A 22,847-nucleotide genomic window follows, 5' to 3' on the forward strand; every position below is an offset into this window, starting at 1 on the left:
CTCAGTCCGTGATACTGAGGGTTAATGCTTCCTGGGGGGGCTTCTGTCCGTGCTGTGCACTGAAGCCACTGCACAATCTAAGTAGTTCTTCACAGCTCAAACTGCGGACCTGGGCAAGGCTCGTAGAGTAGCAAAGGTGTGTGTTTCCTAGCTAAGAAATCAAGACTCCATTGATCTTGACTGTATTCTCACTCTCCTCTGACACCAGTGTATCTCCATTGCCTTCAATATGTTCCAAGGGAGACTTGCTTTTGCTGAGCAGTTGTCTCTGTAAGCTCTGCATGTTGCAGGGCAGATAATGCAGTGCCAAGCACTGGTCTGTCAAGGAGCCCTCTCAAGCTTAATTTTGCTGAAATGTGTTCTCTCACCTCCCATGAAGTACTTGGCTTTGGTAGCCTGTACCACCCTGCTCAGGCCTGACTACTTCGGTGGGAACTCCCTAGAAATGAGCTCACAAGGCAATCCCACTGCTCTGATGTGAACCTCACCCTGCCTTGGCACTCCATGGAGCTTCAGTCCTCTCTGTCTCAGGACTCTGTGTCCTCTTCCTTCTACCTTTCTCCTATTTACCACCTACTCTTTCCCTCCCACGCAGTCCTGTTTCTGAGTAAGTGATTTGAAATTTAATTTACTGTCTAACACTGGGAGCCTGGAGTGAAGTTCAGAAGCTGAATCAACCATGTTTGTTGTAGGAGATGGATAGGGCGTTCTGGTTAAGTAGAGATTTACATAAGTCTGCTGTAGGCAGCAGGGTATAATCAAGAGAGTGACTAAAGAAATCAAAAACTCTTCAAATGCCCAGGACCAAATTCTGGAGGGAGTAAGGCCTTACAAATTTATTTAAGGGTCAATAACTATCAAGTTTCCCTGCAGATTCCACCAGGATCAGGACAGTACAACACATCCGACACAAGGGTCTCTGAAGCCATAGCTTGGGAGACTCCCTAATTTTACCTTTCTAGGCTCACGAAAGCTTTACAGTTTGCAACATCAGCTGGTATGGCTGTAGGGCATACTAAAGTGTGAAAACCTTGATGTACATAATGCTAATAGGAATTATTTAACTCTTGACAAGGAAAAGAGGCCTTTTAGCACATGCTAACGAGAAGAAAAGTTCAGGCAGAAGCGATGATGCTCTCTACAGTTATTCTATTAAAAAGGGCCAGCAAAGACAAATCAAACTAAGGCTTTTTTTCAGTTCTCAATATTGCAAAACAAAGCTAGTGCAGACAGTTGTGTTATCATTTCACCCGCCCAAATATATCAGCTGTATATGTTGGCACAGTGCTGTGCTAAAGCAGCTATATAGCTTCTGGCTCACAGCTGGTCCTCATTCATCCTGCTTGAAGCACAAGTAGGGTAAATGAGCATCTGATTGCCCTCATCAATGCAGACATACCCTTTGGCTTCAGTCTTGTGTGTAAACAAAGTGATTTTCTTAAAAACACTATTTTTAATTCTTTCTAAATTTGTACTTTTACAAAAAAAAATCCAGTAGAGCAGCTGGAAGATTTTTGCATAAAAGGCCACATGACTGAGTTCTAAAGAATGAGAATTCTTATTCAGGTTGTCATGGGCTCAGAGGTAGCTTAGTTTTCTTTTATTTTCCAATTTTTTTTTAAATTTCATTTCTGGAATTTTTGCCATCCCAATGAAACATTGTGATTGTGGATAAGGAAAGACTATGCTGAAAGTTCTGCATACCACTTTCTTAGTATTGCCTACAGGAACTTCTGGAAAAGTCCTCCAGTAAAACAGGAGTAGCAAATCTCGGTTCCTGATATGGCTGGGGTAGAGGGCTTTTAGTTCATGAAAATCTTAAAAAAGCAATATTCTGGACCATATTAACCAGAAAGAATTCTTTTGCCTATTACTGATAGCTGAACAAAAGATACACATGATTACAGAAGTTTCAGAGCCTTGAGAATTTGAGACTTTTATGAGGCTTATGAGATTGTAACACACTGTCAGGGTGCTTTTCGATCCCATATATATCTGTACTTTAATTTGGATAAGTATTTAAGTATTTTACACTATTATTAATAAATTAGTATTAAGGTGTTTAACACTGTATATGAGTCTAATATGAGCCCTTTAGACCAGCTCTGTTTTCATTCTAGGCTAAACTGTTTCCTTACATTTTTTTTTTAATGACTTAGCTACAATATTCTAGACAGGTCTTGTTATTCCCAGAGCTTTCAGTACATGTGGATGCTAATTCAGTCTAAACAGTTTCTCTCAATTTTACTCCTTAATGTTGCTAGCTCTGTAAGTAAACCCCCATACTCCTGGCCTTTCTGGGAAATTTATCGCTAAACTTTTCAAAGGTTTCTCCTGCCAAAGTTGAAATGAAATATTCACTGCACAAGCCACTACCAATTCACTAAGCAAAAGCACCAGGCTGGATGCATATTCTCCTCTTCCCTGAAGAGAGTGAAAGAAAGAGCTCAGCAGTGGTTAGAGATGCCTTAATGTGCTTTGGAGTTTGGAATCGGCTCTTGACACTAATGCAGACTCTGGGCACTAGCTACCGTTGGGAAATCTCTATTCAGAGAAGGACTCAATGGGCAAAATATTTTATCTTCTTAAATAAATAAATAACGCGTAATTTGCTGACACAAACTGTTTGCTTAAAGTGGGCAATAGGCCTGGGGGAGATGTTTATGATACTGGCTAGATTGACTTTAGCAAGCAGCAGCTGGTGCTTTCGCACTGCTGGAGGTTGGAACGATCTTCTTGTACTGCAAGGTGGAGAGAGGCAGAAAATGCAGCTGCATCTTTCTGAAGCTAATTTCAAAAGAGCAACGAGCTGGTAATTACCACTTTTCCCAGCTGGTCTTTATGAGGGTAAAAGGTTTAATCATACATCGAGGATGGAAGAGGAAAATACTAAACAGCCTGTAAACCAGTGTTAATAAATGTCCCTCATGGAAATACTTAGAAACTTAAGCTCTTGTTGGCAGGGAGGAGCTGGAACTGTAGATTACCTCCAAAAGGTTATCTGGCAGCCCTGTGGGTTAAGCCTGTTGTATATTAGATTTTGGAGGAAAGATCTGTGATGATGGTTTTGTGATGGCTGTGCACCTTTCAGGCTCGTTCAGTGCAGGATGATCTCCCCAGGCCTTGGGGGAGGCAACTCAACCGAGCTTGTTTGGAAAAATGCAAAACAAGGAGGATTTTCTATGGAGTTATTTCAGTCAGTGTCTCATTTTTGCTTGATTCATACAAATAACTTATAAGCTCAATTAATGTGACGATGCATAAATATTTATGCATCCTTTTAGGTAATGTTTGCCTCTATTTATAACCAAGAGCATCTTGCAGGAGCTGTTTTTCAGTGAGTCAAGTGTGTGCAGAAAGTGCCTCTGTGGTAAATCAACCGTGCTTCATTTACTCTTCCAAAATATCAAGTATTAGGTAATAACTAAAACAAAGAGCAACAACAGAGATAAGTGTGGTGGGATTAACACTGAAAACACACAAACTTCAGGAGACCCAAAAGCTGTTTGTTGACTTTGCTAGTGAGAGGGAGAAAAAAGGGAGGATTAAACATGTTTTATATGTTTTTAATGGTAACTTCAGGGTTTTTTTTAACTTGTTAATTGTAGTGAAATGGAGGGGAATTGGAGAGAAAAGCTGTCACGTAGGGATGTGTTGGCCTTGCAGCCAATTTCTGCTTGCAGACTTTTCTGATGTGAGTGATAGGAAATTGCATCAGGCCCAGCTCTAGTTCAAGGTCTGGTTTTGCAAATCAGAACCCAATATATAAGATTTTTTAAATTGTTCTGCCTGTGTCATGGTTATTTTTCTGTCAGTTTTAATATTTCATCTAGATAGATGATCGCATCAATAGCGGATGATTGCCATATCATCCTTTTGGGGAGAAGGAATAAATTAATTTGGCCAGGTACGTTTGGTCTTTCTTGATGTGACTTCATTATGTGTTGTCTGACTGAAAATAACTCCCAGGACTTGAACGAGAAAGAGCTCAGCATGTATCTTAAATCCAGCCTGCGTACAAACCTAACTGGCACCTGAAAGCTGAATTCGGCCCTGTATTCTGTGTCTTTGGGTTAAATCCTAGTAAAAGTGGGTAGGAGCCTCTGAGGTTATCTGTAGACAATTGCATGAAGCAATGGGCCCCATGAGTAAGATGCTAAGCTAGCATTTTTTATATGCCCTTTGCATATTTAGCTTATCATACGATTGTTCTGTAGCTTAAATTTGTTGATGGCCTGTCTAAGTTGTCTGAATTTGACACCTGTGCAGTGAATGATAAAAGAATATTTTGCTCTTGTTCGGAAAACTTTCATCTATTTCATTTATTTATTTATTTATTTTGCATGATGCAATGAAGGGGATTTAAATCACTTCAAAATGTGCTTCATCTCATCTCGTGATTACTCAAATCAAAATAGTAAAAATCTAATGAAGACCTGAAGCCCAGGTCTAGCAGCATATACTTGTCTCAGTTACGCTTTCTGAGGGTTGGATCTTGAAGTAGGAGTTCGTAATGCTCAGCGATGAACAGATACAGCAGCAAAAAGATGGTGTGCGAGGGATTGTCTCAGGGTCCACCTTCCTCCCTTGGTAGACACCTACTATAGGCAGATAGTAGTTTTGGTGAGGGTTTCTTTTTCCCTGGCTTTGGATTTTAGAAACTTTCAGATTTGCCAGGGCCGCATTGCACCCGTGTGAGGGCTAAAGCTTTCTTCTCCTTTACCTGGAAGCTTCTACGTGTTTGTATCATGGTGCGAGAGGGGGCCCTGGGGCCAGCAGCCCCCGGCATCGCCCCCGTCCACTCCTGTCGGCACAGCTGTGCCCTCCGAGAGGGGCACGCGGGTCTGAGATCTGGGAGCCGCTTTTATGCGTAGAGAGGCCAAGCCAATAGGTTGCGTGTCTGTAATGCTGGGTTGAGCTAAACGGGTCGGATGCAGACTTGGTCTGCGCTACCAATTCTTCCCTTTTCCCGCATGATTTTAGGCGACCAGAGCCCCTTCAGTTAATCAAAGGATCGACTCAGTCATTCCCAGCCACTGAACCGTAGGCAAAGCCCTCGGAGGGTGAATTTTATGCAAGGAGGGAGATGTTTTTAAATATTTGTTCCTCAGAAGTATTTCTCAGTCGCCGTCGCCTGTTGTACTGAAGTGGATCCGCGCCCGGTTTTGCCTTCGCTGCCTCGTCCAGCGCGTAAACGCGCTTTCAAGCCCGTTAAGGAAAAACTATTTTTGATTCTCTCTTCTATATCAGGATGTTACAGACGAGGTGCGTGGAGAAATGCGTTCTGGTGTTTTAGTCAACCAAAAGGAAATGAAAGAGCCTCCTTTTTGGTGCTCCAGGAGAACGAAATGGCGTTTGGCTAACAGTGCAGCAGATGAAACCCGGGCCGTGACAGCCGAGGCGGAGAGGTCGTTAGTCAGAAAGGGAGGACAGAAATGATACAACTTGAAGGTTAAGGTCTCCCGAAATAAGTGATTATGCTTTTCAAAAGCCACTGAGGAAAAAATTGATGAATGTTAACATATCTTTATATTGCTTGATTTCATTCTTTTTTTCTTTTCTCATTTGTAATGCTTGCGTATTCAGGAAGTTGAGGTAGGTTTTTGTTTTTTTTTTTTTTTAACTTTTAAATTGTAACTAGCCGTAGAGTGAATAAAAGTATGAAATATCATGATGTGTGTTATACTTTAAACTCTTATTATCGGTTAATAGTATTATGGATGGGACATTAATACATGTTGGTTATTAATATGGTAATATTGAACTATTGACATGTTACTATTCAAAATGGCATAGTCATATGTTATGTCAGGGATAAGGTATTTCGCACACATTAGTGCCTGTCCTGGTGGAAAGTTTCAGAGCAACCAAGATTTCTGTGCAATCATTCTTGTCGTTAGGGTGTTTAATTGAATGCAAATGTTGAACCTTTTTAAATTAAGCTGATAGCATTAGCTTATTTTTCTTTCTTCTTTTTCATACTGAATACTAGAAAAAGTCTGCAAATCCCTGTCCTGTTTAGGCACCATATGTTGCCACAGGAGCACGCTGTGCTCCTCTTGGAGGGACTTACAGGGAAACGGTAGCAGCCGTTTCCATCTGGAGGTGTGGAGAGGGCCTGCTTCGAACACGAGTCCTTTCAGGTTAACATGAATTTCAGCACGTTGCAGAGTACTAACCCAACGCGCAGTTCATTTATCAAATCAGAGCTTTAGGTGGGTTTCAATGAAGCATGGATTTTTCTGCACAGCCCTAGCTACAGGGCGAGTTTCACCTTTACGGTGCTGCAACCATTCACGACGGCTCCTGCTAGCATTAACGCTGCAGTGAATCCAGCACGCTCTGTTTTCGTTCGTCCAGCTGGCCTGAGTTATTCTGAAGTGCTATTGACCCGAATGCTTGAATGCATGCCTTGCCATTATTTACATTTATAAATTATAATAAGTTTTATATATTAAAAAACCCAATGGGAAAACCTCAAAGATTTTCTCTATTCTCCTTTAAGTTTTAAGCATATTCTTCTTTATGTATTTTTCTAATTTAGCTTTTCAGGCACGTTCTAAAATAAGTATAATTTCAATTTTTAAAAAGCAGAACCAAACAGGTCTGCATAAAGGAGAAGTAATAGGGCTACAGAACAGATGGGACTTTTGTAGTTTTTTATGAGCAAGGTGCACGTGCTGTAAAATATTCCTTTGACACTGAAATTGAGATAAACCCCCTTTCCAAACTGTATTTCAAAACCAGTTCCATATGCCAACAGCATAAGAAATCTTTCTTGGGATTTGAATTATTTAACAGTTTCTCATGCTGAAAAAACAGCAGCAAAGCAACACCTAGAAAAAAATTTAAGTAGGCCAAAAAAAAAATCCGTTAGTAGAAAAAAAATTTTCTGCTCAAAAACCTAAAAAAAAAAAAACCCCGCATATTCCTCAAAAGTGATTAATACTTGGTGAACTGAGCAGCACATCATCATCAATTACAAAGCATTGCATCACGGTGAGTTTTTAGTATTAACAAAGGTGTGGAATTCAAAGGCGAATCTAACACTCTATTCCTGATGCCAAATCCTGTCCTCCTGCAGAGAAAGCATAGGATACTTTTGATGTATCTGAAATACATTATGAATAATCGTCTTTGTTATTGTGGGGCGTCATCATTGGCCATGAAGTTGGGGCAGGCAATGAGCATACAAATGCTCGGAGAAGGAAAATACATTTCCTCCCGGTAGAGACATGCAGAGTCGCGCCCAGCCCTCCTTGTCCCCGGGAGCAGTTATTCATCCTCGCCTGCCCTGGAACAGGCAGCCGAGCACAGATTTGCAGTGTCTTATTCCCGCTGATGGGTTTTCAGTCACCCTTCTGGCAAGAGAAAGAAATCTAGGCATCATTTTGGAGAGCTCGCTAAGGACATCTTTTCAGTAGCAGCCCTTGTTAAGAAGTGAATGTGGAATGCTGGTTGTGTTAAGAAAGAATTAAAAGACTAATATGCAGAATATTGTTACAGTGTTCTAGAAATTCTCCATGCTTCCTCACTTCAAATGCATTGTTCTGTTGTTATCGCTTCCTCCTTTAAATATTTCTTCCAAGTGCTCCTGGATGTTACTGTAGTTAAAATGTAGTGCTTATGATGTTACTGCTATATTTCTATATATTTGCAATGGTGTGATTTACATGTGTCTCAATGAATATATGTATTCCTCTGGTCTTTTCCTGCAAGATCTTGGTGTGGATCATGTCGTGTTACCTAAACAATATAATTTTATCTTTATTATCACAGATCGTAAACTGTTATGAAATGATACAACGTTGTTAGAAAATATTTAATAAGGGACATACTTGGGAAAACAATTTGGAATGAAAATGTGAATTTGAGGAAATTTTTAATCTTTATTTTCTAATCTGTATTTACTACTTTTTAGGACATAACTTGTTAATAGTTTTATCTGATTTGGGTAGAATACGTTAGCAACAGGAGAGGAGTTGATGAATTTGCAGTTTATTTATGTAAAATTGTACTGAAAAGACTGCTTATATTTTGCCTGAGTTTCCTTTTTTTTCTCTTTCATTTAGGATGATTATTTCAGAAACTGGAATCCAAACAAGCCTTTTGATCAAGGTAAATTTAGTACATATTTTGTGGTTGTCTTCTGTTATTTTGCGATACACCCGTATACTTTATCCCTTTTTCCCATGCGTTCACGAAGGCCCGTACTCCTATTTAGATCTCATTCCCAATTTAGTCACAGCTTGAGGTGGTTCATAGCTAAAGGCTTGACACATCTCTGTATTTTTCAGCTGTTTTTCCATGCCCGTCCATTCCAGTTTATGTTCGGTGGTGATATATGTGCTCAGAAAGGCTTCCCTGTATCCATGAACCCCAGTCTAATGCACAATTTAAAACAGATATCTTCACATACGCTTACTGTCATTTTAAAAACTTTGTTAAATGTATGTCATAAATGTAATTACTTTTACTACCCAACAATCAAAGGGGCAATTCTTTGAAACCAGTTGGAATGTATGAATTTCAGGGCTGGTTTTCAAAACAAAATGGTACTGTAGACATGCTGCTGATTCCCATACTGCTTCTGTCGGTGATGTTTTGTACTTCCTTTCTCTTGGTGAGTTGTCAAGTGGCGGCAATAGTTCTTCAGCAATTTCCAGGCCAGCCAGCATAGGAGAGGAAAAAGGAAACAAGGAATATTCAAGTTGTCGTGTCCAGAATAGCACTGGAAATGACAGGCATGTCACGAAATGTTCAGTTTAAAAGGTATGCCAGGTAGCAACTCCACACCAAGCCTTCACTGCTTGGTTTTCAGAGGTAGCAACATGCTTTTCAGCAGGGGTGGTAGGAGACATTGCCTCTGAAGATCATAGCTGGACATCATTGGAAACACAAGGAGCCCTGATGTAGCTAGGCAGGATGGATTGTGTTTGACAGTTGATGTCAGCTCAGGAAAAAACACTAGAAACAAAGAAATCTCAGCAGTCCGTCCTCTGAAAGCCAGATACAAAAGCAGTGTAAACTGATGACATGCCACAAGTTTGTCCTTAAAATCAGAATATTGTATTTTAACTTCACTATTTCTTAAAACTAGTTACGCCTCTGTACTGCAGCACAAAAAAAGTGTAGCACAAAACCACTTTCATTACATTCTTAAAGCTTTCTCAAATGTATTTTTTCAGAAAAAATGTTACCAATTACATTTTGCACAGCTGCTTTTGATTTGGTAGAACCAATTACGAGCTGTTTGATTTGTGGAGGGTAACAACACACAATATGCAGCGTGGATCTGTTAGCTTCTCTGTTTGCTTTTAGACTATTGCTCATTTTTCCTGTCTGTGATGTTCTGTGAACTTCGTGTAGCTTTTGCCCGAGTGCCAGGGAACACAGGTGAGGCCAGGGCTTTACAGCTGTTGTATCTCAGGTGCATGGTAGACTTTCTCCATTGCCTAAGGCATTTTTTGAAAAACCTGCATTTCTTTGACTGGTTTTGGTTAATTATTGAACATTATGTCTGTTAAATTATAGAACTTCAGTCGCAGTTTTCTTCAAAATGGTATTCTTTTAGTTTCTATCTACGTACGTGTTTTTTTAATAGGAGTTATCCTACAGTCATTTTGAAAGGGGTGATTATGTACATAGTAACTACAAGAAAGATGAAGTCCAGTCGTGTGGATTCACTGCACAATCTTTGTCTCTTTTAAATCTTGTCCTCAAAGTGGCAGGAAGTGGAGTGCCAGACTTCCACTGCCCTTCAGAACAGGGATGGATGTTATCCGTACTGAGTATAGCTAACAAGCTAGGTGTGGTGAAGTGGTCGTTTGGATATGTAATTGTGATTTTATATTCAGAAAAGGTATTCATGGAAGCAAATTACTCGGGCACGTTATTGAGCAGGCAGGTAGCTTTTCGTTTAAAGAGAAACTATATTTTTATATGTCTGAACTTGCATCTAACTTGATTTTATAAAAATATTGCATGTCCTTCTTTTCCTATTTAGGAATAGTGTTTTGCATGTGGCTTTTCAGCATCTTGTATTTCCTCCTTTGTGTTTTTAGAACGTGAGTTATGTCCATTTTACTGCTTCATGTTTATAATTGCTTCACTTTAAAACTGTTCGTCTACCTGCTTCTTCGATGGCCGTGTTCCGTTTGCAGGATTTCTCAAGTTTCTCTTTGTTTCTCTTTCGCTTTTTCAAAGCAAACGAACTGTATTTGGGAGTATCTTAAGTATCCATATTTAAAAGTATTGATTGAGCACTATAGTGAGAGTACCTCATAAATTGGACCATTCTAGGAGAGGAATGAGCTGCCAGACAGCTAACAGAAGGAATCCATTTTTCCATGGTCTGAGCAAGGATGAGCCTTATCAGTGGGAGAACGTTTGGCATGGTGGTTGTAAATTGCTGTCTTTGAGAGTAAGCATGACCAAGGCCTAGACAGGTGTCATCTCCATACGATGAGTGCTTTTACAGTTGGCGTTCTGCAGGGAGAGACGGATGGAGTGTTGCAGCTCTTTCACATTTCACATTCTTCTAAAACTGTTTCAGTCTGGTGCTGTAGATTCTAAAATACTCTAAGAGTAAAACTGATCCTTTCTGTTGATGAATGCAGAAAAACCGCTAACTTTCCAGTGTCTCTCATATGCTTGTCCCTTGACCCTCAACAGCTACCTCATGGCTTAAAAAACAGAAAAATTTAAAAAAAGAAGAGAAAAAGAGGAAATACTCAGTCAAACAGTTAAGAGTTCAATAAATTGTGGAAAGCAAGTTGAGAATTACATGACCTTCTCCAAGAATGCCTTATTTCCAGTGTCACTGTGCTTTAACTTCTGGATAATGGTTAAATAATAGCAGATGGTATCAGTGCTGCATAATTGCAGGAGGTGAGAAAGAGGCTTTGGGTTTAAAAAGATGCCCAACCTCACTTTAGATTTTTTTAATAACTGCTAACATCAGAACCTTCTGTCCTGGAAAGGAGAGAAGTTGCAGATAAAACGGCAAAACAGAGTCACAAATCATGTTACAGAAAAGCATTTTGGCACCTTTGGAAATTAAAAAGTATGAAATTATACATGTGAATCACAGCACAAATGAGGAGGAGTGAATCAGTTAAGAAAAAGAAAGAGAAGGAAAGGCATGGATAAATGAATGAAGGGGTAAGGACACGGAGGAGGGGCCAGGGCAGCAGCTGGAAGCCCCAGGGCTTTGTTTATTGGCTTTGAATTTGAACTTTGGCGGTCATTTATTTCGCAAAAGAGAGGCGTAAAAGGGAGCAGTCTTGCTAGTCTGTGATTTGAATCCTAGAATTGCTGAAGTAATTTAAGAAGGAAGGACCCATTAGAAATCTCTGAGGATACATATGTGCTTTGAAATTTTCATTTTATTTCTCTGTTTCATTGCCCTTGTGTGTGTGTAGCTCCCAGGAATATTATTGGTGGCTTATGCATATTAGATAAGAAAAGGGTAGATACTCTGTCTTGATGGAGATGAAACTTCAGTGTCAAAGGAAAAGGAAATAGGATACTTTTGTCAAGCAATGTATCTGCAGCAAAAGCCTTTTAGAGTCTCTAGGAGAGATTTTTCAAAAGTATTTGAGGGATTTAGGATTACAAATCCCAATGACTTCAAATGAAACTTAGGCTCCTAACTCTTTCAGCCACCTTCCAACCCTCTGTCTTCCCAAGAGGAAAGAAAAAAGGTAAAGCCTGGCAAAATATTGTGAAAAACTTTGAACTGACAGGCTCTAAAGCTGTCTTGTTCATCATGTTACCAAGATTTCTGACTCTGGGCAAAAATACAGATCATTTTAGAGAATCTAAAATCACACATGGATACCTTGAAGCGATACAAACAGTCGTGCATCTGTTAGAAATTCCTGTCTCTTCAGGAAAAAAAGGGATCATTTCTCTTTCGGTGTATCTCCCAGAATGCAGGTAGTCTGTCTGCAGCAGGTGAAACACAGCTGGGGAAAATGCAGGGCGAGTGTGAAACTCTGCCCTGCGCCCCTAGGGATCCCGGCACTGCTTTTGTCTCATTTGAATCTTGCGAATAGATTTTATTTGGCCAACAGATCTTTCTTGTTGACCAACAGGTCACCACTCCTCTTGATACTGGTAAAACTCACCCTGGCAAAGATGTTTAAAAAAAAAAAAAGTGCTCATACCTTTCTACAGAGATCTCTTGCGCAACAAAGCTACCTTAGAAAAGTGGTAGTTCAGTTACATATGTATGATGCTCCTCTGTGTAGTACGGGAGTCTATAGCTGCTGACACCTAAATTCACGGAGGGCTTTCCATGTATAGTTGTCACCTGAAAACAAAAAGAAAAAGACAAATCATATCAGGCTGCTGCTTTGGGATGTACAGATCAGATGCTGACAAAACTAACCATGAGACCTCGGTGCTATATATATGTGTGCGTATATATATGTATGTATATATATTTATGCTTGTATGTATAGAATGCCATATAGTTCATTTTGGCACTTGACTGTTTAAATGCTCTTGTGTAGTTTTGGAGATAGGGAAGCTTTTATTGTGTATCCTTTGGGGTTCTCGTGTCGGAGGGCCGGTGTGGGTCCCGCGGGGAGGAGCCCGAGGCTGCTCCCCGGGAGCTCGGTGGCAGCTGCACCTTCTCGCTAGATGCTTGCCGCTTTGCGAGGTGTTCACAAAGGCAAATTTCAGCCTCACAACACCGGTCTCTGCAGGTTTGTCCTGTAGCTATTGGAAAGAAACTTCTCCAGCAGATGAATGAAAGCAGACACTTGCCTCTCTCTGCAGGCTGTACTGGAAATCTGAGAGCCTCACCAGGCCAGATCTAGGGAATGTGAATACCCTCTTTTCAGGACAGGTCTATAGTTTTTCCGTGTTTAAAATCATTGACTAAATACTCTAATTGTAAAGGTGGTACAAGTGAGGTGGTGGAATAGGTGTGGACGAGCGGGCAGGGCAGGGGTAATCGTAGGAGGTTAGTACCTGTCAGCAGGCATCTCCTGAGGGCAGGTGGAGGCATCAGTCCATATTCAGCAGCTTTACAAACTGAGAGGAGTCAGAGGTTTTGAAAATCAGCAGAGTTCAGCTTCTAGGCTTATACTTGGTTTGCATGTTTTAAAGATGACTGTGCTGGGCCCAGCCCTGAATTTTTTCCTAAAATAGTAGCTTTATTCAGCAGATTGAATTATTCAATTAAGCATTTAAAAAAAAAAAAAAAAGCAGTGTAATCTAGGTGTCTACTTTCTGCCTGTAATGCAGAAAAAAATAACTGCATCTATTTCTCAAGAGAAAACAGACCTTGTTTTGTAAGAAAATCACCCTAACGTGACGATGAACGACTTTCACTGAAATAGCCTCTAGAGACGGACACAAGGTATCTTTGCGTAACGTACCTTTTCAAGGGAAGTCAACTTGAATGGCTTAGCTGCACCTAGGAGGGTCCTTGAGTAATCGGAATTTATTTTTAGCCTTGCCACTAGCCCAGCTTTTTATTCTTCTTGAATCCAGGAGAAATACGGAGGTGAGCGCCCTACCAGCGGAGCCACCTAACGAGGCATCCGAAGCGCAGAAGGCAGGAGAGCGGGTAGAGCCTGACAATGATTGGTAGTCATTAATATTGAACTCAGTCCTGTCAGAGATGCAGAAGTCTGAACACACAAGAGTGAAAGGGGCAGGTTAGTCAGGATTTTAAAAATATAAATCAAAGGGTTTTGTGGGTTTTTTTTTTTTTTTTGACAAGGTCGTTTGAGAGTTCTTAAGCAGCTTGACAGCTGGGGAGGACTAGAAAGTATGTCAAGTCATCTGCATTGGAGAAGGAAAAGAGGGAATCAGGGAAAAAATTTAGCATAACGTTCTCAAGTCAGAGATTTTGATACAGTCATTACATATCTAATACTCTTCACCTATTCAGACTAGCCAGAAAATTAACCCATTAAGACTTTATGTATTATTATGAGTGAAAGCTGTTAAATAACAAAATAAACTTGAGTTATTGATACTTTCTGCTAAGAGCCACCCCTCAGTAGCTGTTGTAAATTCTTTTATGGACCAATAGATGTTACTAATTTTTCTTGGTAGCTGCATAAACGAAGAGGGCATTTTGTTAAGTTTAAAGTTGCTGAAAACAATTTGGAATGGTGTCCAATTTGCTTGGCATATGGCTTTTTTAAAGCGTCATTACCCGGAAGATAGAAACTGTGGAAGTAATGGGATGCACTTTGTGCTGCTGATACATAAGCTCTTAATCTAAAATGTTTAGACCATTGAGTTGCATTATTATTACTAATAACAAGGCTGTAGGAGGACACAGTAAAAGGGGGAAAAAACTTGATCCTGTTGAACTGCTAAACGTTTTCCCAAATTTGCCCCTGAAACCTTCCACCAGAACTGTCAAATATGTCTGACGAATTAGAAGCAAGGCTCACCCCGTCCATGGTCACTGTGCTGCTCATGGTTGATTTCAGTGGGCTGAGGTGGCCCCAGTTTCCTACCCTGCCTCCCACTCAGAGGCAAAGGGACTGACTGGAAACCTGAGGATACAGTTTTACCTATCGCTGGTGACAGAAAGTGGTCCATGCTGCTGGTTTTCTTAGAAACATCTAGTCAGAAATAGTCTAGTTTTTTCCCTCGTCTCTCAACCTCCCTCTCTGTTTTATCTTTTTTACCGGTACTTTTCTGCAGTAACTGAGGAAGTGGACAGGCATTGCCTCCCTCTGCCAGAGCTGTGTCACATTTTAGACGTTATCTGCCCTGGAAACCTCCCTCAGTAGCAAATCCCTCTTCCCTTGAACTGTATGGCAGTCCTCATCTGCCTGAGTAGGACCCAGTTATGACTGACTCTAATGTCAGACATGCTAGTGTGGACTTGACTATCGTTATTAACTTCAGACACACATACTATCATTTCAAAGAGTTCCCCTTGAGCACTAAGTCTGAACTGGCAAAACACCCTGACTTTTGAGGTGGAAACACCGCTTTTAAGCGGATTACAACCTCCAGCATGGCCTAACCTGAATTTTGCAGTCCAGCAGCCCCATGGAAGTGAATTTGTGGAAATTTAGGGCTTTGCACCTAGAGATGGATGTACTGGTATTCATGCTTCCTCTTCTCCTGTGCAGAGTTGTATCTCTGTCTTTCCAGTGTCTGACTGGGAAATCTAGGCTCCAGAAATGGCATCATGCAGCTGTGCAGAATACAGTTAGCCTAAAATTTATAATGATTCCAAAACCAGAAAGATGATAATGCGAAGCCTGTGCTGCAGGAAGAAAATCATGGAACCTACAATTATTTTTGAACATGTAATTTTCAGTTAGCCAAGTTAAGATGTTCTTTCAGAAAAGCCTGAATGAATTCCTTTCAGAAAATTGTTTTGTACTGTACACATTTCTAGCCACATATATATGTTAGTTTTATAATAAATATTTTCTATTACTGTGCCTCAGATGGCAGGTTTCAATTGAATAACTTATTTTGCAATTTATTTTTTGACTGTAGTTGAATTAGTTTTAGAGGCTTATTCATAAGACAACCACACGTGAATTGCATTTGTAAATCTTCAGTAAATCAGTGCAATTTTAAAAGATACTAACTGAATCAACAGAAAACAATAGCCAAGATGCTGCACATGAAAAACTATCCATCATCAAGTGGCTTTTGAGCACATTTGGCTGCTTCTATCCTCCACGCAGATGCACGTAGTCATCTTCACGTGTTAGAAGCATAATATTAAGTTCCGAATAAGTTTGTGAGCAACTAATTTTGTCATTAAATATGGCATCAGAAGTGACAGCAATGGGTTGACTATCTGTGATGATATTATGGCTAATGTGCTTTGAACTGAGACAATGATCGATAGGCTGCTTGCCTGGAATTTTATTAGCACTCAGGCAGCCCTTGTTAGTTTTGTCAATAATGGTACTGCCTTTCTTTTAATATCTCTTACTTTTTTGACTGCAAAGCAGACATTCATGAATTTTTAAAGGAAAATTCATGCTCCCCTCATCTGGCTCCCATTGGAGCTTTCATTGACATCGCTTAGTAAGCAAGGGACTCCCCTCCCTTTGCTTCAGTTTGGACAGGAGCTCATTTTTTGAAACACACTTAAACCTTGAAAAATGACCTGTGTTTGGCAAATACCTGCCTGCAAAGATTCCTTCCTTAAGCTCTAATAAAAACTTCAGTGTGTTATTTAAACCAGCTGCTTCTGTTTATATTCTGATTTAACAAGGCCAAATCAAACAAGGGCAAAATCTCAGGCTTACAGTTGTGATTTGGCTTAAATATTGGATGGCATAGCAGTAGAATTAGACTGCAAATCAGAATGAGTTTTAAATCATTAGCCAATCAGAACAGTAATTTGCACAGTATTTAAACATGTTTATAGACTTGTGAGTTAGTAGCTGATTAGTAACTTCACTGGACTCTAGCTGATAAAGAGGAGCTCCTGCGGAGAGCGAAGGTAGAAGGCAGAGTGACATGGAAAGGTACAGTTCTGAATTTTGAGGAAGAGAAGAATGTCAAAATGATGACAGATGACTTCGAAATCAGATTTCAGTAAACAGTATTGGTAGGGGAAAAATACAAAAGGGATAAAAGAAGTTAAGACAGCTGGCATTTCCTTAGAGAAATAATGTAGAGGAGACAAACCCAAATTATCTGGAAGCCAAGAACTGATGAAAAGCGACCAGCCTGGTTAGCAACAAGGTTCTTGGTGACTTCGGACTCAGGAAATTGCATAGAGAAAGTGAAAACTAGGTCGAACTATTAAGGGAGCATAAACTGTGGCACCAAACTCAAAGTCAGGTGCAAAATGGGATGTTGGGCAAAGAATTTGAGAATAACAGTTTCCTGCAAGTGTATTTGAAGAGGAAAAAATAAGAAAAATGATGGCTTATTGCTCAGTGGAGAGGGAAGCCTATATAAAGGCAATGCTGAGAAGGCCAAAGCATTATTACTTCTCTTTGCTTTGGTTTTCGCTTGAAAGGTCAGCTGTGATCAGTTGGCTATCACGATTAGTGTCCTCACCTAAAGTGTAAGATTCTGGATTAGGGGAAGAACAGGCTGGAGTATATTAGATGTTTGCAAATCAGCTGGACCCAGTGGGATTGATCTAAGGGTTAAGTAAATTGGCTGAAATCATTTTAGAGCGATTAAAAGTTATCTTTGAAATTTCGTGGAATTGCAGGAGACTGGAGAAGGGCAAGCACAGTGTTTGTTTTTTTTAAAGTGGAAGAAAGGAAGGAAATTGTATCTGGTGAGTTGAACTTGAAATCCTGAAAAAAAAATACTGGAATAAATATTGAAGAAAACATTTGTTAACAGCAAGTAGATAAGCCAGTATGAATGCCAAACAAAACTAATTTTCTTCTGTGACATTTACAGGCCTTGAGACTCAGGGATGAGCTTGCAATATCACGTATCTTGACTTTAATAAGGCTTATGACATTGGCTCACATTACTTATAAGCAAGTTAGAGAAATATTGTCCAAAGGAAACTACTGTGAGGTGGGTACAAGATCAGTTGGAAGAATACATTTGGGTAGTAGTTGTCGGTGTTTCAATGTCAGGCTGGAAGGATAAATTGAGCAGTATTCCTCTGTGATCTCTTTTGGGTCCAGTATTATTCCCCGTTTTCATTAAATAGTAGATGATGGAATTAGTATGCTTATTAAATTCAGAGATGTTGCCAAGCTGGAAGGAGTTGTACATATGTTAGAAGAACAGAAATGAAATTCAGAGTAGCCTTAAGAAATTAAAAATCAGTCTGAAAATGTAGAATAATGTTCAGACAGGACAAATGCAAAGTTTATGTACTTGGGCAAGAATACTCATCTGCACAAAACAGGATGAAGAACAATTGGCAAGTCATAAATTCTGAGGGAAAAAATGGTTGGGGATTACAATGGATTACAAATTGAACATGAGTCAACAATGTCATTCTGCTGCAAAAAAGGCAAACGTTGTGCTGGCGCATATAGCTGTGAGTAAACCTCGGGCTCTGCTCAGTGCCAGTAAGACCTTGGCTGGTGTACACTGTCCAGATTTGAGTACCATGCTTCCAGGTGGGTATGAACCAATTGGAAAGAACCCAAAGAAAAGAAACAGATATGATCAGATACGATCATACCTCCTGGAAAGAAAGACTGAAGGAAAGGAGATGCTTCTGTTGGGGGCGGGGGGGAGGAATCCTATTTACAGATACATAAATTTAACTGCAAAGAGGGATTGTTCTTTGTCCATTGTAGATACCAAAAGGAGCAATATGTTTAAACTGCAGCAAAGATGATTGATTTTAGCAGTCCATTTTCTCTGATTGCCTCTGTGCAGTGTCAGTAGGACATCGGGGAGATGATTCTGTACTTGAATATTATATCTGTTTGACCATGTAAGAATAGATGTCCTACTGTACCCTAACATTAAAGATTAGAGTGAAAATCAGTTGCCTATTCCCTTTCAATTCAGTAGATAAATACATATGTATTGTCTTATTTTAGGAATTAAATCTCCTTCTGTCATAAACCTAAGTGCCCAGGTCACCAAACTGCTAACTAATCACAGCTATTTTTCTTCCTGTTATTACTGCTTCAGCCTAAACATATTTGCATAAAATAACATTATTTCTCCTCTAATCTGAATACTTGCATGCCAGCTTTGCAGTCTTTGGTCATTTGACAAGTTAGTTTAATCTACAAAGCGTTGCCTCAGTCGCACACAGCCAGATAAATAAAAAAAAAAAAAAAGTTTTCATATGCGTTCTGGTGGTGTTCGCCACAAAAGTTTTCCAAGTATAGTGTGTTGAAAATAAATATCAGATTGGTAGGTAATGTTCAGTTGCTTAATTCTTCTTTTTGTGTCTTCTGGTTGCAACAGATCAGTGGATCTTGACATTACGTCTCTTCATGCTGTCGGTTATTGCCTGACGGCTTTCTTTAAATCTCCATTCAGGGTCTTAACTTTCCATGCATTGTCTTTCGAGCGTAGGAGCAGGAGGACTACATATGAAGATGAGGTTTCCTCTTCAACTGTCCTCTGTTTAAGGATTTAATCTATTTTATCTAGGGGAGGTTAATAAATAGCATTATTGTCTTACATTGCATGGCTGTGCGTTCTTATCGTGCCTCTGTAGCTGCGTGAGAGAGGTGAATACTGAATGAAGCGGTGCCTCAAAATGAGGAACTACCATATCTGCTTTCACCACAGGGCAGGACAGTAAAATCCAATCTCTAATCAAAACTACGTGATAAGTGGATGTTCAGATAAGTAATCCTAGGGATCCTTGCACATTACAAGGATCTTTAGTGCATGTAAGCAAGCACTACTGTGATTATTTTAATATGACACTGCAGTGCGTTCATGGAGTTTCTCCGTCGTTTTAACTGCTTATTAAAAAAAAAAAAAAAGAAAAATCAGTAAATGCATGTTGTAGACTCTCAGAGTTAATGTATCTTTGCTGTGAGCACTCTGGCCGTAAGCCTGTTTCTCTGGTCGGTGGAGGCCTTTGCAATGACTGTACCTGTTGAAAACCAAGCAGTGGGGGGTTGCTGACATAGGCTGTAGAAATCTAAAAAATTGAGAAAGGGGAAGACACCTGCTTTACACAGTGATCACAGAAAAATGCGTTTGCTTCTCTTTCAGTAGACCATAAAGCTACCTAGGGAAGCAGTGGTAGCTTTAAAAAAAAAAAAAAACTCTTGCCATGATTTGTTTGTTCTATTCTTAGCGTTAGTGCTAATTCCTTTTACAGTTATGGTAGATTCACTCCAACCCACAGGACCTATTTATACTTAAAATCTGGATAATAGCTAGCTATCTCATAGGAGTTCATGGTGCAATAATTGTGTACGCCTTCTGTAAGCAGCATTTCCAGCTTAGGTATTATCAGTTATCACCACCTTGCACTTGTTACGTAAATGGCAGCGCTGTAACGTGTCCATTCTCCTGCAGGTGCCCGTGCATGTGTCTCTCCCTCTCTCTGCTGTTTTTCTCCAATCTGCCCAGCAGTACATATGCTAGGACAGAGCACATGACGGTTGTCTGCAGTATGCCTATAGAAAGGTATTCTTCTTCTACCTACTTTTTCAAGTAGCAGTGCTCTTTTTAAATCCAACCTTCTCAGCACCTCCTCGCTGTGGTTTGAGTATCCAGCTGACAGCCGTTTTTACAACCACAAGCTGAATGCTCTTATTCGTCCTCCAGGTTGTCTTTGGTAAGCGTCTATCTTCCACAAATGCTTACTTCAATAAGCTCAGGTTCCTTCAATAGTCTCAAGTGCAATATTGTGCCTAATTATGTTAGGGTTTTTTTTTTTAATTGTTGGAGATTCTTAGGTTGCTAACATAACAAAGCAAAGTTTAAAAAAAAAGATGCACATTAGTAGCAATATGGGGACTCTCTGGCCCTCAGCATGCATCATGCAGCGAAGGGGGAGACTGCTTGTTCTGACTCACTCAATTCCACATCTGCATAAGAGCTGGCTAAAATCTTTTTTTCATGACAGAACCTGAAAACTTTTCAGCAATTGCATATCTTTTTTCTGTTTTCTTACTAGCTTGGTTTAAAAAAAAAAATCATCCTACCTATCTGAACATCTGACAATTTTTACACAATTCACGCTGAAGTAATTTGAACTCAGTAAAGCCATGAAAGCAGAAGTCTATCTGGAAAACACCAGCACCCCTTAAGCATGATGATACCTCCAGGAATCAGAAACGTAAAGATCATGGTCATAATAGTTTAGATCATAAAGATTATGAGTTATTTCTTTGCATTTTTAGATACCGCCTCAGTATGAATCCTAAATATGCCCTTACTGATGTATTGGGTTTGGGCTGTACTTAGTTGTTCTGGCTCTTAATTTCTAAATTTTCTCCTGCCTTTTGTCATTATTGTATCATAAGAAGACCTGTTATTTGGACAAATGTTTTTCATTGTTTTTCCTTCTCAGCTGCTTTTTCCTGAAGTGGCACTTCTAGTGTATTTTCATGCGCAGGATTGTGCCAATAACATTTTTCCAATGTCTGTAAATAAATTAAGTATGCTGTGGCTTGAAAGAAAAATTGCTATCAGCTGGTGTTCCCGCTACCTGCAAAATATTTCATCATCTTTCAGTTTCTATTACTGTGCTCTCCCTTGAATTTGTTTAGGAAGCTGCATTGCCTGTTAGTGTCGTGTGGCGCATTTGTGTGCAGCGTGCTTGATGTATGGAACTATTGCAAGCACCTAGTGTGGATAGCTTAGCTTTTGAAATTGCACTGAAGATGGACGTTTTGATGGATGCAGCTGTTGACGTGATTTGGAAATAGGCCTGTTTATATCAGTCAGGTAGTAACTCCAGTTTTCAAAATGTTAAAAAAATAAAGCTTTGACATGCAAGTGGAGAGACAGGACGCATATCTAGTGGGAGCAGAGAGCTTAAGCCCAAAAGGAGGAATGCACTGGAGAGCTCTATCCATTGCTTTTATTATGGTACAGCAAATACATTCCTTTTAACAAGCTGCTCTTTTAACAGAACACGGTTGCTTGACTTCATCTGATCTACCTAGCTATCTGAAAGCCAGTTGTGTAGTCTGAGGTAGATGTCCAGTTATTCTTTATAGTAGACACTGATAAAAGTGTCTCAGTTTGGGTAATACACTGGGGGCCTCTTTGAGGACTAGCTAAGCTAACTAACCTTTATAAGGCTTAAGTTAGATGGAATCTATCATTACATAGATCCTGTCCAGGAAACCAAGAAACACATGGGGAACTCTTTTGCACACTGTGATCTCCACTTCACCACAAAAGAAAATGAGATCAAAAGCACAGTGGTCTTTAAACTTGTGAGGATCCTCTATGGGTTTTGAAGCTCAACCTGAGAGGGCCTGAATTTGAATGGATGTAAAAAAAAAGGACTGTGTTGTCTCTGCTTGGTCCCACAGAACTTGCATAGAAAGTAATGCAGCCTGGCTCTGTGCTTGTTTCCCCATAAAGTCATCTTCACAAGGAGAGCATCTTCACAAAGCTGATGTCCTGTTAATGTTGCCTGGATGATTGTGAGGGATTCTGGCATCTCTAATAGCAGAAATATTCTAGCCAATTTAGCAAGTGATATGCTTTGAAAGTGAAAGATAACAGCTATACCTCTATCACAGTCCTCCCAAACATGGTTTCCCATCACTGCAATTTCTAGGCACTGGTAGATGTCAAAGGAGAAGGCTGAGGGCAAACAGAAGTTTTGAGAAGTTTGAAGTAAACACTATCCAGAAATTGTACACGTTCATCCCCTTTCAAAGAGGGAAAAGGTCAACAGAGCATGTCCTGAGCAACGTAATAGTAATACTCTTGCTGACTGTCATGGTTTAAGACCAAAAGACAACGTGGAAACTAAATGGATTTGGATAACAAAACCTTTTAGTCAGTTATAGGCAATTTATGAATTACATACCTTCTGTGTTCTGTGGGAGAGGTAGCACAGTCTAAGAGAGAAGTTGGGCAGGTTGGTGGAGTGGTTCCAGCTGTGCCATACGTAGTCTTGGTGCAGGGTTGTGGGGTCACCTGGCTGTTCGGGTCCCTGGGCTTCCCTTTTTTGTGGGGAGGTTACCTCCAGAGTTTCTTTCCTTGGAGTCTCCCCCAAAAGCCTTTTGTTTCCTTAGATATAGAGTTGGATAGAGGTTACCTCCTTGGTGACTACTCTGTTCAAATTGTGTGGTCGTTTTCTAATTTGCTGTTGCTATTGTTGGTGTCCATGGTCTGCTTGTTCAGGAGACTTCTTGATAATCAACAGGTTGTTTGCGTAGTTTGGCTATCAGTTTCCCTGATCACGCAAAAACTATTCCAGGTTCATTCTGTTGTTTGAGAGGAGGATTTGGTTG

The 22,847-nt window shown here is 40.0% G+C and overlaps 1 protein-coding gene across 1 annotated transcript in view; it reads left to right on the forward strand.

The window, feature by feature from the left end:
- Nucleotides 1-22,847, forward strand: part of SPOCK1 (SPARC (osteonectin), cwcv and kazal like domains proteoglycan 1) — a 333,299-nt gene that overhangs the window by 104,957 nt on the left and 205,495 nt on the right. Inside the window, exon 3 of the mRNA XM_068959622.1 lies at nucleotides 8,073-8,118. Within this exon, the coding sequence (XP_068815723.1) occupies nucleotides 8,073-8,118 (46 nt within the window). The remainder of the gene's footprint in view (nucleotides 1-8,072; nucleotides 8,119-22,847) is intronic.

This window comes from Struthio camelus, chromosome 13 (genome assembly GCF_040807025.1).
Source record: "Struthio camelus isolate bStrCam1 chromosome 13, bStrCam1.hap1, whole genome shotgun sequence".
Taxonomy (NCBI): domain Eukaryota; kingdom Metazoa; phylum Chordata; class Aves; order Struthioniformes; family Struthionidae; genus Struthio; species Struthio camelus.